This window comes from Bufo gargarizans, chromosome 2 (assembly GCF_014858855.1).
Source record: "Bufo gargarizans isolate SCDJY-AF-19 chromosome 2, ASM1485885v1, whole genome shotgun sequence".
In the NCBI taxonomy this organism is placed as follows: domain Eukaryota; kingdom Metazoa; phylum Chordata; class Amphibia; order Anura; family Bufonidae; genus Bufo; species Bufo gargarizans.
The window spans coordinates 142,415,401-142,431,330 of NC_058081.1; the positions used below are offsets into that span (position 1 = coordinate 142,415,401).

The following is a 15,930-nucleotide window of genomic DNA, read 5'->3' on the forward strand; positions in this document are numbered from 1 at the left end:
ATAGGACATATATATTTCATTTTTCATTGATCAACATGTATTGCTTTAGAATGTCCATTCTCAAAATGTCTATCGTGTAAGCTTCTCTACAGCCATCACAACTTCCCCACTCCGGTATAAAGGTATCTGCAGTATTTCAGGCATGTTTAGTATGCATGTTTTATTACCTAGGCTACTCCCTAAAATGCATTAAAGGCCCTTTAAACTGCCTGATGTTGAGCAGATTATCGCTAAAGCGCGTTTGTATGGACGCTCATTAGCAATAATCTGCTAGTTTAAAAGGTGCCACTGATTACCCAATAAACATGCAAAACGCTCATTCATCGGAATGCTTCCTTCCCAACAATAGCTTGCTACCATGCACCATGTGAAGGGGCCTTTACCTGAATAGCAACACATCATGGAGTTTATTTAAAGAAGTCTTGTTGTGGGACCAAATAACAAGACCATAATACAAGTCCTCGTTTAATAGTATGCTACAGATGTAACAGGTAGTCCTTCCGCGGTTCATCAGAAGTGGTTAAGTTATATAGTATATGGTGCTTTAACTTCCAGTTCTGATAAACTACAGGAGGACTACATGTAGAGTCTGTAACAGGACTTAAAAAAAGTGATTGAAATAGGTTATTTTCTGATGACACATTTCCTTTATGTTAAAACATATTTTTTTAATATTTGGTGAGCTTTGTTTTTCTCCCTGTAATGTTCATACTGGTCACGAGACCTAAAAACGTAAAAAGACTTCCTGTCTTTTCAGAGCAGCTACATGAACAATGGACAGGAGCTGACCCCATCGACTTCTATGCGTTTTCTAGGCACGTCCTGTGATCTGTGGAGGGGTTAGTGCAGGGTGGATTTGATTTAAATCACTAGTCAATAAGGCTTGATTTAAATGATAGTTTCTACATAAAGACTAATTCTTGCTGGTATAACTTATAATATGCACGTAGATAAAGATTTTTAGAATAACTATTAGTTATATACAGCCTTATTCTACATAGTTAAAAAACAAATCTTTATTTTATGATGGAATAACCTTTGGATGGTAATATAATTTCCTCAAAAAGCATTCAAAATAAAAAAAAAAAACTGATAAAAAAAAACAATCCGATGTAAATAAAAGAAAATACGATTTTTAAAATATTTTTTTTAAATAATTGATTTTTATCCACCCAGGGTCAGTGTGATATCAACTATTGTTAATAATCGATTTTGTGTTATCGATATATAGGTGTTACTTGTGAACATGAGCATAGGTACCCCGCCCACCGAGAAATAAAAACAAACCACACCATACATACACAGAACACCAAGTGCTTCATTTGGTACATACCACATTATTTAAGTGATAACATGGCAAAGGCAATGAACAGCTGGTAATGCTACACAGTAACAAGAATTCAAAGTCTGTTTAAACCAGGACTTATATTACAAAAAAATAAAATAAAAAACCCTTCATTTCTCATTAGGAAGTGCACTTCTTAAATTGTTTTACTTGGCTGCTATGAGAGGGCAAGACAAAAAACAAACAAAAACAACAAACCTGTCTCCTTAATAATCAGTGACTGTGGCCAGAATTAGGTTGCCCTGCACAAAGCTATTACTATTTGGGTGACGAGGGACGTCAGTGGCAGTTCTGTGCCCACAATAAAGCACCATCTTGAAGGGGGTGTGTTATTATAAGACTTGCAGGTCATATTATTCCTACATGGAATGCAAAGGAATGACAAATTTGCAGCCAAAGGGTGAATGATAGCTGATTCCAACCTCTCTGAAAACCTTCTGGGGAATGCCAATGTCACACAGGTAAACTCTCCCAGCCTGCTCACCAAGGGCTAGTGGGAGTCCTAGCTCTAGAGACCACTTGGCATGGATACCCTGCTCCAGGTCTCCCACTGGAGGGTCAATGCTAAGCACTGGGGCTCGATTCCGATTGGCCCAGTCCACAGCTGATCTGTACCATGGTTGGTCTTGCAGGAAGGCATTTTCATGGCAATCGAGGCAATTAATAACCAGGTCTACAGGGCAATCTGGAAGATCTGGAAAAAACATAACTAGGTTTAATACAGCAAAAAAAAAAAAAATCAATTTAAACAAAACATTAGTCAGAACATACGATGCACTATATCAGCAATACAACATATCCAATTTCAAAAAGGTAAAATTTGTGACCCGAACGTGAGGCGTAAAAATTTGTGATTTATTGCATTATACATAAAAGCCACAAGATGGCAGCACTGCACTGAGAGAAGCAGAACATTACTTGTTCTAGTCCTTCTTTTGCACACCAGTAAAATAAGTGCCTTCTGCTTGTGGCTTTGACAAATTTGTATGACCTGCTTTTTTGGGGAAAGCAAACACAGTTGTTATTCTGGTTGTTAAACCTAATCCCCTATCCACAGGATAGGGCATAACTATCAGTGAGGGTCCTACCCCTGCAATTACAACCCCCTACCCCTCGTAATGCCCCCAAATGAACAGAACGGCAGGTCGAGCTTGTGCACTGCCACTCCATTCCCCCATGGGAGTGCCAAGAATATCCAAGCACTGTCTTCTGGACTCCCATAGAAATGAGCAGAGCGGCAGTTTGCATGCCCGACCTATCACTCTGTTCATTTCAGGGTGCTCTGATGGGTATGGGGTACCTGTTCGTGTTATGGGCCCAAAAGTAGGACCCCAGAGATATAATGGTTATCCCCTATCCTGTGGATAGAGAATAAACTTTTAACAACCGGAATACCCATTTAAGACAAAAAGCTGTGTCCAATCTGCTTTACCGTTAATATACTACAGAAAAAAAACTTCCCTATAGTGTGTAATGTTTTGTTCATCTACCTTGGAGATAGGAATTTTATATCACATGTGCATCACCAATGCAGCTTGACAGCGCCGTGTGGTTGTGTACCTTTACTGAGCAGTGCTAGGCAGTTACCAAGGGCTCACAACCTCAGTAGTTGTACTGCAGAACTGACTATGGGCAGATGAACGTAAGTTTGCTCTATTCAGAGACTGAATTCAATTTTATAATCCCTGTCTTCTGGTGCCTACACACCTTCAGCTGTTGGCCAGGGGATGGTTCAGCTAACATGTATTATTAAATGGGAAAAGAGGAGAAAGCTGCTGGCCTCTGGCAGAACTATCAGACTGGGCATTGAAATTCAAAAGCACATGATCCTCCTCCGCCCCCCTTTTAAAACAACTTTAATTAAAAATATTGCAAATGTCCTAAAAATAATTTTTCTACTATACGCTACTTTATTAATGGATTTTGCCTTTTTACTAAAGAAATGGGCAGCTGAACTTCAGCTCCCCTAAGCGCTTTAGAATCAGTACATTTGCTCCTGCTTGTGCCCCCAGATCTTGGCTAATCCTAACATAGTGCATCAGTAGGTGCTGTGCCAGGATTTAGCCAAGATCAGAGGGCACAAGCAGGAGCAACAATCGGTACAGAGCTAGCATTGGCCCCATTCTACTAGTACAGTGGAATCCATACACACATTCACATGTGAGCAGCGTACAAACGTACTGATTTCTAAAGCACTTAGGAGAGCCAAAGTTTAGCTGCCTATTTAGTAAAAAGGCAAAATTTATAAAGTATATTACAAAATTTATTTGGAAGACAACAGCAACATTTTTAAATGAAGTTGTTTAAAAGTTTAGTTACCCTTAAAAAAAATACATCTGTTGGAAGTCAGGAGCTCTCCATACACAGATTGTTGGCAGCTGCTGTTGAAAATGGTAGGTTTGGTCAAATAGTCTAAAGTGTAATGAGGCCTTCAGAGTTATGTCAGCGAGTCTTTCTGGCATACATTTGGAAAATCAAGCACTATCCAGATACAATCTAACCTCTTCACCCAAGTAAAGCACTCACCTTTTACATTTGACACTTGCTTGCCTTCGGTCTGACAAAACAGATTTAGCTCGTTGGTAACAGGCTCCAACATCTTCACAAAATTTGGTAGGAAGAGGATAATATCTACATCATGATTGGCCAAGTGCCGACCACAGCTTATTCCCTGAGCCCCTTTAATGTGCGGCCCACACAGAAAGGCAACAGTAGGTCGCTGGTGAACATTTTTAGGATTAAGCCTGAAAATATATGAAAGAAATACAAATGACACAAATAGCTAAACAAACTAATACATTAATTATTGTGGAAGCTAAGATACTGGTCTACGTCCTGCTCTATCAAAACTAACCCAAGAAGTACATCACAGACTAACCAGTAGTTTGGCGTTTCATCACCTCCTAGATCAAAGATTTCAGTGTGCCACAATCTAAACACAGACACTCACCACTTCAATTTGTCACCCCCATAAAATATAATGTAACATATCTATAGTACTGCCATGTCATACACACACTGACGTTAACACATACATACTTAGGGTACTTTCACACTATAGTTTTTCTTTTCAGGCATAGAGTTCCTTCCTAGGGCCTCTATACCGGAAAAGAACTGATCAGTTTTAGCCCCATGCATTCTGAATGGAGAGCAATCTGTCTTCAGTTCAGTCTTTTTGACTGTTCAGGACAGAGATAATACCGCAGCATGCTACGGTTTTATCTCCGGCCAAAAATCCGGAACACTTGCTGAAATGCCGGATCCGGCATTCAAAATACTGCAATCCGTCCTTACGGTCTACTCATGTGCAAACAAACAAAAAAAAAAAGCCAGATCCGTTTTCCGGATGAACCCAGAATCCGGCAGGCAGTTCCGGCGACGGAACTGATAGATATATATATATATATATATATATATATATATATATATATATATATATATATATATATATATATATATATATATATATATATATACACACACACACACACATACACATACATACATACACACCCCCCTTCCCCCCTAAAGAATTACCATACTAATACGGTGTTGGACCCCCTTTTGCCTTCAGAACTGCTCAGGTAGCCCATGGCATTTAAACGATGGCCAATTGGCACTAAGGGGCCTAAAGTGTGCCCAGAAAACATCCCCCACACCATTACACCACCACCAGTCTGCACAGTGGTAACAAGGCATGATGGATACATGTTCTCATTCTGTTTACGCCAAATTCGGACTCTACCATTTGAATGTCTCAACAGAAATCGAGACTCAGACCAGGCAACATTTTTCCAGTCTTCAACAGTCCAATTTTGGTGAGCTCGTGCAAATTGTAGCCTTTTTTTCCTATTTGTAGTGGAGATGAGTGGTACCCAGTGGGGTCTTCTGCTGTTGTAGCCCACCCGCCTCAAGGTTGTGCGTGTTGTGGCTTCACAAATGCTTTGCTGCATACCTCGGTTGCAACGAGTGGTTATTTCAGTCAATGTTGCTCTTCTATCAGCTTGAATAAGTCGGCCCATTCTCCTCTGACCTCTAGCATCAACAAGGCATTTTCGCCCACAGGACTGCCGCATACTGGATGTTTTTCCCTTTTCACACCATTCTTTGTAAACCCTAGAAATGGTTGTGCGTGAAAATCCCAGTGACTGAGCAGATTGTGAAATACTCAGACTGGCCCACCTGGCACCAACAACCATGCCACGCTCAAAGTTGCTTAAATCACCTTTCTTTCCCATTCTGACATTCAGTTTGGAGTTCAAGAGATTGTCTTGACCAGGACCACAAACCTACATGCATTGAAGCAATTGCCATGCGATTGGTTGACTAGATAATTGCATTAATGAGAAATAGAACAGATATATAGTCCCTACCACCTAGGCAGGAATTCCCATGTTAAAGATTTGGAACAGAGCCTGCCGATTATAGATCAGACTTTGAGCTTGCGGAGCTGCCTCCATATGCTTTCTTACAAGAGGCAACAATGTTTCCATATGTTCCTGCATCTGGGTGACGTATTCAATAACGCTTTTGTGTGGTGTGGGTTGTTGCCACCATGCCTCTTTGGCTATGTCCAACAGATCACAAGGATGTCTGCGATATAGCAGTTTGATGGGCGAGAACCCAGAAGAGGCCTGGGGCACCTCTCGCACTGCAAACATAAGATAGGACAGAAGGAGGTCCCAGTCCTTCCCAATCCTTAGACACTACTCTTAACATGTTTTTTAATGTTTGGTTAAACCTTTCTACCAGGCAGTCAGTCTGCAGATGATAAACGGACGTTCGTAGCCGTTTGATGTGAGCGTTCCCTCATGACTTTGGATATAAAAGGGGTCCCCTGGTCAGTCAGAACCTCTTTAGGTAGCCCCACTCGGGAAAATATCTCTTTTAACTCTTTAACTATAAGTTTGGACGCTATATGTAGCAGTGGCACCCCCTCCGGATACCGAGTGGCGTAATCGAGGACTACCAAGTATGTTGGTGTCGTCTAGCGGACTTTGGTACTGGACCTATGAGGTCCATAGCGATTCGCTCAAACGGTACCTCGATGATCAGGAGAGGTACTAAAAGGGACTACAGAAAAGGTGCTGGGGGCTAGCTGTTTACCAAATTCTCCCAGACTCGAGATAGGGTTGGGTCCTGGTGTTGTGCTGTACCGAAATTATCCCCGGAGACGTTGAGGTCTGCCAACTCAGGACCTGGTGGCAAGTCCTCCACATCTCCCACCATTACACTCAGCGAGGCTGTCCCCTCTGCCACCGAAGTGGCGGTCATCCCTACTGCTGGCCCTTCAGTCTCAGGTTCCCAGGGTTCTGGCCTTCCTCCTGAACAAGGCCAATCTCCTGGGTTTACCCTGACTCACGGGTATCAGTAACTCTCACAACAGGCCATATGGCCGGGAAGCCCGGAAAGTCTCTGCCTATTATGAGTTTGTAGTGTACAACAACAACAAAACATTTGTAAAGCGCTTTTCTCCCGTAGGAATCAAAGTGCATAAGGTGGTCTCAGATCGGTAACATAGTGATATGTACAGGGGGGAAAAGTTATGCGATCGTAAATGCCAGGCTAAACGGGTGGCTTTTCAGTTTTGATTTAAATGTGTCCAGGATTGGAGCTGTCTTGATTGCGTTTGGCAGGGCATTCCACAAGGTAGGGGCAGCATGACAGAAAGCTCTGGCTCCAAAAGGTTTCTAGTTGAATTCTGGGGATGGTCAAGTTATTGGATCCTTTTGATCTGAGGTTGTGTGAAGTGTGACGCAGATGCAACAAAAACCTTCAGGTATCCAGGGCCTAGGTCGTGTACTGATTTGGATGTTAGCATGCCAATTGTGAAAATAATTCTCCATATTATGGGTAACCAGTGTAGTGAGCAGAGGATTGGTGTTATGTGACAGTGGAGGGGTTGGCTTGTTAACAGCATTGTTGTCTTGCGGCAGCATTCTGTACTAGCTGCAGGCAGTGTAGGTCTTTATTAGGAAGGCCTACATAGAGAGCATTGCAATAGTCCAGCCGGGATGTGATGAAGGCGTGAACTAGGGTTGGAAGATCTTCAGAATTTTTGCAATATTCCTTAGGTGAAAAAAGGAGTGTTTCACCACAGCTGAAATTTGGTTCCTAAGGTTTAACTCCTTATCCATCAGTAAACCCAAGCTGCGCAGAGTGTTGGAGCTAGTAAGGTCTGAGTTCCCTACCCTCAGTGGTGTTGACTGTGTCTGGAGCCGTTTTGCCTTTAGGCACTGGCCTCCGATGACAAGAACCTCTGTTTTGTCAGCATTTAGTTTAAGCCAGTTTCCATTCATCCACTCCTGAAGCTCGGCTAAGCATGTGTTTATTTTTGGGATAATCGGGTTTGTCATATCGGGTTTTGAATGACATATATAGCTGGATGTCATCAGCATAGCAGTGGTATGTTAGACAGTTTTTTTTTTTGGATGATTTTCCCTGAGTGGCAGCATGTATATGGTAAAACAACAAAGGGGATAGGATTGAGCCCTGGGGCACACCATATTTTAGTGGTAGTGTAAATTTGTGGCGAATGCCATCTTGTGGGTCCACCTGCCAGTTACCGTGGTTAAAGACACCAGCGCTGTGGGGCAGTCTTTTACATCTCCATTGATGCACATCACCCCTACTTTCCAGCCAGTATACTCAGTGGACCGCACTAGGGTAGCCCTTACTAGGGTCACCAGGCATCATGAGTCCAGTAGCGCCTCCGCTTGAGTGTCTCCCACTTCCACCTGGCACAAGTGGTCTAGAGATTCCTGTGTACCCGCTGAACACAGCCTCCTAGCATATAACGACTGACAGCAACCACAATTAGTGTCCATGGGCTCAACCCGATGAGGACAGTCAGCCCTTACATGGCCATGCTCCTGACACCGCCAGCAGACTAACGGAGCCAGGCCCATAGTGGGTACATCCCAGATGGGTTTCATTGGTCATAATTGACGCTTTGGGATGTTCCTGCCGTCTGTATAGCCATCGTGTTGTAACAACAGCTGGTTTGTTGCTTGCTGCTGCCTGTTAACCTCTAGTTGTTGCTGGTTAGCCTCCACAATAGCCTTCATTATGGCCTCCATTTTGTCGAGGGTCACGGGTTGAAATTTAGTGGGTTTAATGCAAGTACTTTGCCGATCACACTGCGTCATTGCGTTTGCCCGAATCCTCCACCAATTGTGGGGTTTTGCTCTGGTAGATAGGGTAAGCGGACGCAGTACAGAGGCAAAATACAAGTTCTTAACGCAAAACTTCAGTGTTTATTCACACTTGAAGCAAGTGCACAAAACAATGCGTTACTTTGCAGTCTTGGTGTTTACCTCACACACAATGGAAAGTACATCTTGGTGTTCCTTCAGACAAATTGGAAAGTTCATATAAGACAAGTCACCTTGATGTCAGTTCTGCCTCCAGCAGTCCACGGCAGGCTTTAGCGGGCCTGTTTTCTTGGCCCATGGGTCTCAGCCCTCCAACCTGGCACCAAGCCTCAGATCCCAGAACAGAGATCCTGCCGCTGAGTCCAGCTGCCTATTTAAGGACAGCCAGGTGCTGCCAAAAACCCGGACCGGCAATTAAAATCCAGTCCGATATTTGACCCCAAGATCAGCAACAAATTACCAAATCAAATGCATTATCTGAATGTGTAAATGCACTCTTTCCCAGTGTGGCTCAAAATCTAACTCCCCTTGTATAATAATTCTTGGTAATAATACCAAGTAGTACAGACATTACATAAAAAAAAAAAAAAAAAAAAAAAAAAAATGGGTCTCAATGACACCACTATATACATTACACAGTAGTAAAGAAGACAATTTGCATAACGAGATGGCCTTTTATTAGGAAAATTATTATGTTACGAGACAGTTAGCAGGCACTGAATGTTATGTCCCAGGAGGTGTCGGTGTGCTTCATACAGCAATAATGATATCCGGTTTATTCACACTCTGAAGACCAGCCCACACCTAGTAATTTATTTGTGCTTGTTTATACACACGCAAGGCTTGCTAAGCACGACCTTGCTAAATTGGTTTGTACTCTGAAGCCTTGAGCAGAACTGGTATTACCGGAGTGGTGTGAGAGCAGGATGAAAGGAGGGCAGAAGATCTGCATCGCGTGTGAGAAGAACATTCCAGGCAGACTTGTATCACTTTAAACAGTGGGAAATAGAGGCCAGGCTGTAGAACTGGCTCCAGTCCTCTCCTTATCTCGCACGCTTGGTGGCCCAGTTCCCAGTTTTAAGACTAGACATCGGTTTGGCAACTCAAATATTGATACAGTTAGAGATTCAGGCTTTTGTACAACTTGCTTGCCTTTCATGGCCCAGAGTGCTCAGAATGATCCTCATAAAGGAAACCAGTACATCTAAATTGTATCGCCTCCTAATACTGAAAGAGTGTTATACCTTATACTGGCCATAGATCCTAAGTGGCTGAGAACTGGACTATGTGAGGAGCATCCAATGGTCAAAGTGCTTGATGCTAGTCAAGAAAATTTCCCAACAGTACACTTTCCTAGAGATACGTGCCAGATTGTGTTTATGCCTTCAAACCTTTGGCAAAATTGAGTCCCAGTGGTATCATCTGCAACCGCTGGCATCAACAAGACTATAGTTGTGTGTGACCCACATATCAGCCACAGATGAGAGCTCTTTGGGTCACACAAAACTAGTTTCAGTCTTTATCCTCTAGATCTGGTCACAACCCACCAGACTAAGTTTACTGATTGAAGGGAAAGTTAAGTGTGAATAGTGACTTCAGTCACGTAACTTGGCCACATGATACATGGTGTGAATATTGCAAGATTTAACTCCGTAGGAACCAGCTAATTTTTCTTTTAATTTTTTACCCTTACAATCCAAGGGGCAAAACTTTTTCTATCCTTCAGTTGACACGAGGGTTTTGTTCTCTGCAGGACGAGTTTTTTTTATGGCAACTTTTAATGTATTATATAATATGCTGACAAACTTTAAAGGGAATCTGTCACTTGGATTTTGTGTATAGAGCTGAGGACATGGGCTGCTAGATGGCCGCTAGCACATCTGCAATATCCAGTCCCCATAGCTCTGTGTGCTTTTCTTGTGTAGAAAAAAACAATTCTATATATATGTAAATGAGGCTACTAACTTTTCCGGAGCCCAGCCACGCACACTGTGAAGGAGCCCAGCACCACCCCGCATACTCCAAACCTCCTCCTTGCTCCCCGAAATCACAAAGCTAGAGCGCCATAATTTCGCAACGCGCAAGCTAGCACATGCGTAGTGTTAACATAGTGTTCCTTCCCTGTGCTGGCATCAGCCTCGGAACGAACTGCACATGCGCATCGCGCATCTGCACATGTGGTGCTCTAGCTTTGCGACGTCATGGGGCAAGGAGGAGATTGGGAGGATGCGGGCTCCTTCGCAGTGTGCGTGGCTGGGCTCAGAATCAGAGAACGCTGGACAGGACTCATCTAAGGTTCATTTACATATATTAAAATAAAATATTTTTTTTTCTTTTTTTTACACACAATAAAAGCACACAGAGCTATGGGCACTGGGTATTGCGGATGTGCTAGCGGAGACCTAGCAGCCCATGTCCTCAGCTCTATACCCAAAATCCAGGTGACAGGTTCCCTTTAAAAGGGGTTGTCCGGCTTCAAGGACTTTATCCACAGGGCTGAATTTCAATATGCCAAAGCCAGAAACTATATATAGTGTACTGTACCTTTTACTTTCGCTCTGTACACTGTTAGGCCCTGGAGCAGGAGCAGCAGCAGCAGCAAACGGCTGATCGGTGGGGCTGTGGAGTTTTGGACATCACCCATCTGATATTTAAAACCTGTCCTGAGGATTGGTCATCTGTAGCCAGATGCTTCACTGGATTCTTAGACCTCAAAGGGAGTCTGTCACCACCAACAACCATGTTTAACCCTTTGCATCACAGCGTAGCACCCATCAGAACAGAGCCCCACTCCTCCAGTCCGCTTCTCTCCACCTCCTTGCCTAGTCTGAGCTAAATCTTGCACAGGCACACAGCTCCTTTATGTGTGCATCTGAACTTCTGGGGGCCTCTGCTGCTTCAACTGAACAGCCCATGTCAGGAAGACAGCCGGTCCCGGGTCAAATGAACTGCATGTACTATTAGCACATGCACAGTTCAGTCGAAGAAGCTAATGCTCACAGATAGCGCAGGCGCACACAGAGGAGATGAGCGCCCGTTTGAGATTTGAGGCAGCATCTTGATGACATCGAAGAGGTTAGGCTAGGCTAGCAGGTGGAGAGACATGGAGGAGAGGAGCTGTGTTCTGATGGGCACGGCTTCCGTGACCTCTTCACTTTGACAGGGCCAGGCATTAGGAAGTTCCAGAGAGCAGAGCCTCTAGGTGTAACAGCAATGCCTCAGTTGCTCTTAAAGACTCATTTGCATTTTTTAAAACATAATTTTTCTCAGCAATGTAGGCACATATGAACATGGGACCAAAACAGAGGTCAGCCGGTTTCATAGGTACAAATCTGCTGACAGATGCCCTTTAACATGATAGTTCCAAACAACTTAGCCTAATCTTACACAACAAATTAGAAAGGGCACATTTTAGTAGTTTTCCAAATGTTATAACCCACATGTAACAGAAATCTAATGGCCAGATATGTCAAGTGCAAAAAAACGTTCACATTCTCACTAAATAACATTTCCTCATGCCAAGTCATTCATTATCAGCTCACCTGTTGGGTCCACCAAGTAGCGTCAGTGCCATTTGACTGGCACAAACTCCTGATATTTCCAACCGTTTCTCAACTGTCAGGCCATGCTTCTCCGCCACACTTAAGAGCTTCTTGTGCAATCCATACGAGATGCTGGGTACCACCAGACCTGAATCTGTGGAGTAAAGAAAAGATCAAGGAAACATTAAAAGGGTATTTCAGTTATTTAAAGCTATCCCAGGATATGGCATAACTATTAGATCAGCAGGGGTCCTAGCGCCGAGACCCCCATGATCAAGAGAATGGGGGCGCCATAGCCCGTAGGGCCCACCTGGCATGTGTGCAGCTTTGGAACTAATTTATCCATATATTTATGGACTCCAGTCACAATGGTTTTAACAATAGTCATCCATTGCCATTGAAGGGGGGGGGGGGGGGGGGGGGGGCTAACTACACTGTTCTACAATAGATGGTTATTATGTACCCCTGCCTATGATATGCCATCATGTCTGAGCAGCCTGACAAACACTCACCTATGTGTAGTATATGCAGGTGGCAAAGCATAGTGTGGAGCGAAATGACACCCCTTAAGCCCTCTAGACAGCTCTGCAATTGGAGGCATCCAGTCCTAATCACATTCTAGGACAGGTTGCTGGCGGCCAATTTAAATCATTCCCAGAGAACAACTTTAAAGTGTAACTGTCGTTTTGGCTTATTTTTAAAAAAATAAAAATAAAGGGTATAAAGAGAGTCTTCTTAGCAAAGTTCTAACTGACTTCAGCATCTTCAGTGCTAATTAGGATGCTCATGTGTAACAACTGAGATAGGCGGGATTGATGGGCAGTGATAGTTCGGGCACGTATGCACCGTCCGGGATGGGGGTAGTGGAAGCTTCTGTACACACAGGGGTCTTCAGGGCTCAGTAGAATGCTGAAGACTCCTTAGCAACGCTGTTCAGTTTTGATAGGAAAACTCTTTACACATTTTCTAATCCAAAGAAACACCTTACCCTAATAAAAGTATCTTACAAAAATGTTCAACATCCCTGTCCCAACACAATATTAAAAATAAACCGAAACAGTTACACTTTAAGGCTACTGTCACGTCTCCGTTTTCGCTGATCCACAGAAAAACCACAGAAAAAACGCATCCGTTTGAATAATATAACTGGCTGCATCCGTTCAGAACAGATCCGGTTGCATATCGAAAATGAACATTGTAAGGATCCGGCACCACTGATTAACATGGTTTTTGGTGCCGGATCCAGCATGTTCAATGTCCCGTGCTGCATACAAAAATATTGCTTGGTTTTGTGTCCGGCATGGGAACACAACAAACTGGAACGGAATGCACTCTGAACAAACCAGAATGGAGTGCACCAGTTTTGTCCCCATTAACAATGAATGGGGACAAAACTGAAGGGTTTTCCTCTGGTTTTGAGATCCTCTGCAGGGTCTCAAAACCGGAAAGGAAAACACAGACGTGAAAGTAGCCTAAACTAGATAGTCTAGAAATGCACCAGATGTATCATAGTGGTGGATGCTGGATGATAAAATCGGGCACACCTTCAGACAGTCTACTTTTACTTTATACAACCTATTAGATGGATTACGTTGTACCCCAAATCAAGCGCTTGAATTTTGCTGCAATTTTAGCAGATATTTAGCAATTACCCCATCAGAGCTATGTCACACCCTTTACCCCCCTCCCCCGCATAATGCATGGCTCCTGTGCTAAAATTCTGGCTCAGCTGGAGACAGAATTTGGGCGCATTTACATCATCCAGTGTTTTTTTGCATTACTGATGTTACTATTTGCAGCACCATTTATTTATTTTTTTGCATTTGTTGTTTTTGTCCTATAGATCTTCTCAGATGGTCCTTTTACATGGCCTGAAATGGGGCCAAATGTATAACGACCAAGCGCATCTGTCTATTTTCGGCTGATCTATGCAGTGTTTAGATGGGCCAATAATCTGCCAATCGAATCTTCATACATACATTTTCACAAGCCAGTGTCTGAGAACGAGTGTAACAAGGGCTGGAGGCGATATATTGAGATGCATTAGCCCAATTGTAAATATGCATCCTCCTGCTAAGGAAGTGCTCATGAAGATGAAGATTTTTCACACAAGACTATTCCCGTCTGTCACTCCCATTGATTTCAAAACACACATGGTCATGGCATGAATGACCGTTCTTACAACCAACCAAAGTTGGTAAAAAGTGAACTTGTAATTAATCTCTTTCCTGACTGCAATATTTCAATTAAGTGTGTAAACTAAAAAGGGACAAAGGGCTGAGTTCAATAGGGCCAGCATTCTGATAAGGAAAGATATGGCATTAACAGACCATGTGTTTCCTCACACATCTTACAGACTTGCGTGCAACACAGTGTAGACTAACTTAACTATGGGTGCCACCCGAGTCACATGGGGAGCAGAGTCTGTTGTTCTACTGCACGAAAGCCTGGCAGCTGTGATTAGGAATTGGCACAAGAGGCAAGGCATGCAGCCAAACCTCTCACCTCAAATAGAGGCAGCTGGTGACTTCTGGCACGACTAGGTCTCCTTGTCACGTTATGTTCAGAGAACTCACCATTAGCCAAAAGCTTGCTCTTCTACCCTGTACCCTTATGCAACTGCACTCAAACGGTTAACCAAGATAGAAGAGTGAAAAAGTAGCACAGAAAACACCAAAGGCAAGTAAGGACTAAACCGTTTCCATTGGAATATACTATAAATACGGCAAAAATCTACTTTAAACGTCACATACCCAGTTAAACTGATCCTGGAGCCTATGTGATTTGGAGATATGGACTATGTCATCTCTGGATAGTTTATCCCAATATTAACCTATGTGCACAATCCTGACATCCTACATGAATAAAAATCTAACTAAATACTGACTTCCTTGACAAGGTAAATACATGAAAAAAAAAGATAATGAGTTGTCAGACAGGTTAGTCCAACTGCACCTGCCTTCTACAGCTGTTCGCATGCCACACGCAACATACCCTCCATTCACACGAGTGCTCATTCATACATTAACCTCTGGGTTAACCCACTCATGACAGTGCAGCATCGGGAGATCTGACAATGTAGCCTGCTCAATTTGCTAATAGTTTCAAAAATATTCAGTGTCTGAACAATTTCATTAGGCCTCTGCTTGCTGTAGGTAACAAGGCTGACATAGGATTATCCAGTGAATAGGTGTTTGCTTGTCCATGGTGTGATCAGTGGAACGCCGGTTCCAGATTACAGCTTCAATTGGCAACCAGTGTAAAAAAAAAAAAAAAAAAAAACAAAAACCTTAAACTGGTTTTCCCGGATTTTTATATTGGTGGCCTATCCACAAGATTCTGATATCCAGAACCCCCCGCAGTAAGCTGTTCTGCAGGAGGGAGTTCTGAGCTGTGAAGTCCCAATGCAGGAGGTACTTGGGAACAGTTGATCGGCAGGCGTGTAGAGTGTTGGACCACCACCAATCAGATATTGATGGCCTCTACTGAGGATAAGCCATTAATACAAAACTCCTGAAGAACTGGAGATCCTTTGAATCCTGTCTTCTTATTCATGCGCTTAAATCCTATCTGTTACGGATCAGTGAATGTGGCATCTACCCGGTTTGCCGTAAGGCTAATCCTAAGGGCGTTATTTCGGTGCTCTCCTGGTATTCACACTTTAACCCCTGACAGGGATCTGCTACCTCCTGGGATAGTCCCGGTGTAGTTGGCAGTTGACCTAACCTGACCCACCAGCAGCTCGGGATACAGAAAATGCTGGAAAAATACAAGAGCAGTCTTGTCAGGTAGGGCAAGTACAGGGCTGAGTACAGACAGGAACAAACGCAGGCAACATACAGAAGAATCGCAGGAGCACTAGAATTCAACACCTTTGATGGTTACAAGG

The 15,930-nt window shown here is 43.3% G+C and overlaps 1 protein-coding gene across 5 annotated transcripts in view; it reads right to left on the reverse strand.

Moving 5' to 3' along the window:
- Nucleotides 1–1,300: 1,300 nt before the first annotated feature.
- Nucleotides 1,301–15,930, reverse strand: part of EDC3 (enhancer of mRNA decapping 3) — a 76,492-nt gene continuing 61,862 nt past the window's right edge. For all 5 annotated transcript variants that reach the window (XM_044283242.1, XM_044283241.1, XM_044283238.1 and 2 more), the window contains 3 exons: nucleotides 12,042–12,195; nucleotides 3,872–4,089; nucleotides 1,301–2,039 (listed from right to left, as the gene is read on the reverse strand). In XM_044283242.1, the coding sequence (XP_044139177.1) occupies nucleotides 1,705–2,039; nucleotides 3,872–4,089; nucleotides 12,042–12,195 (707 nt within the window). In that variant the 3' untranslated portion in view covers nucleotides 1,301–1,704. The remainder of the gene's footprint in view (nucleotides 2,040–3,871; nucleotides 4,090–12,041; nucleotides 12,196–15,930) is intronic.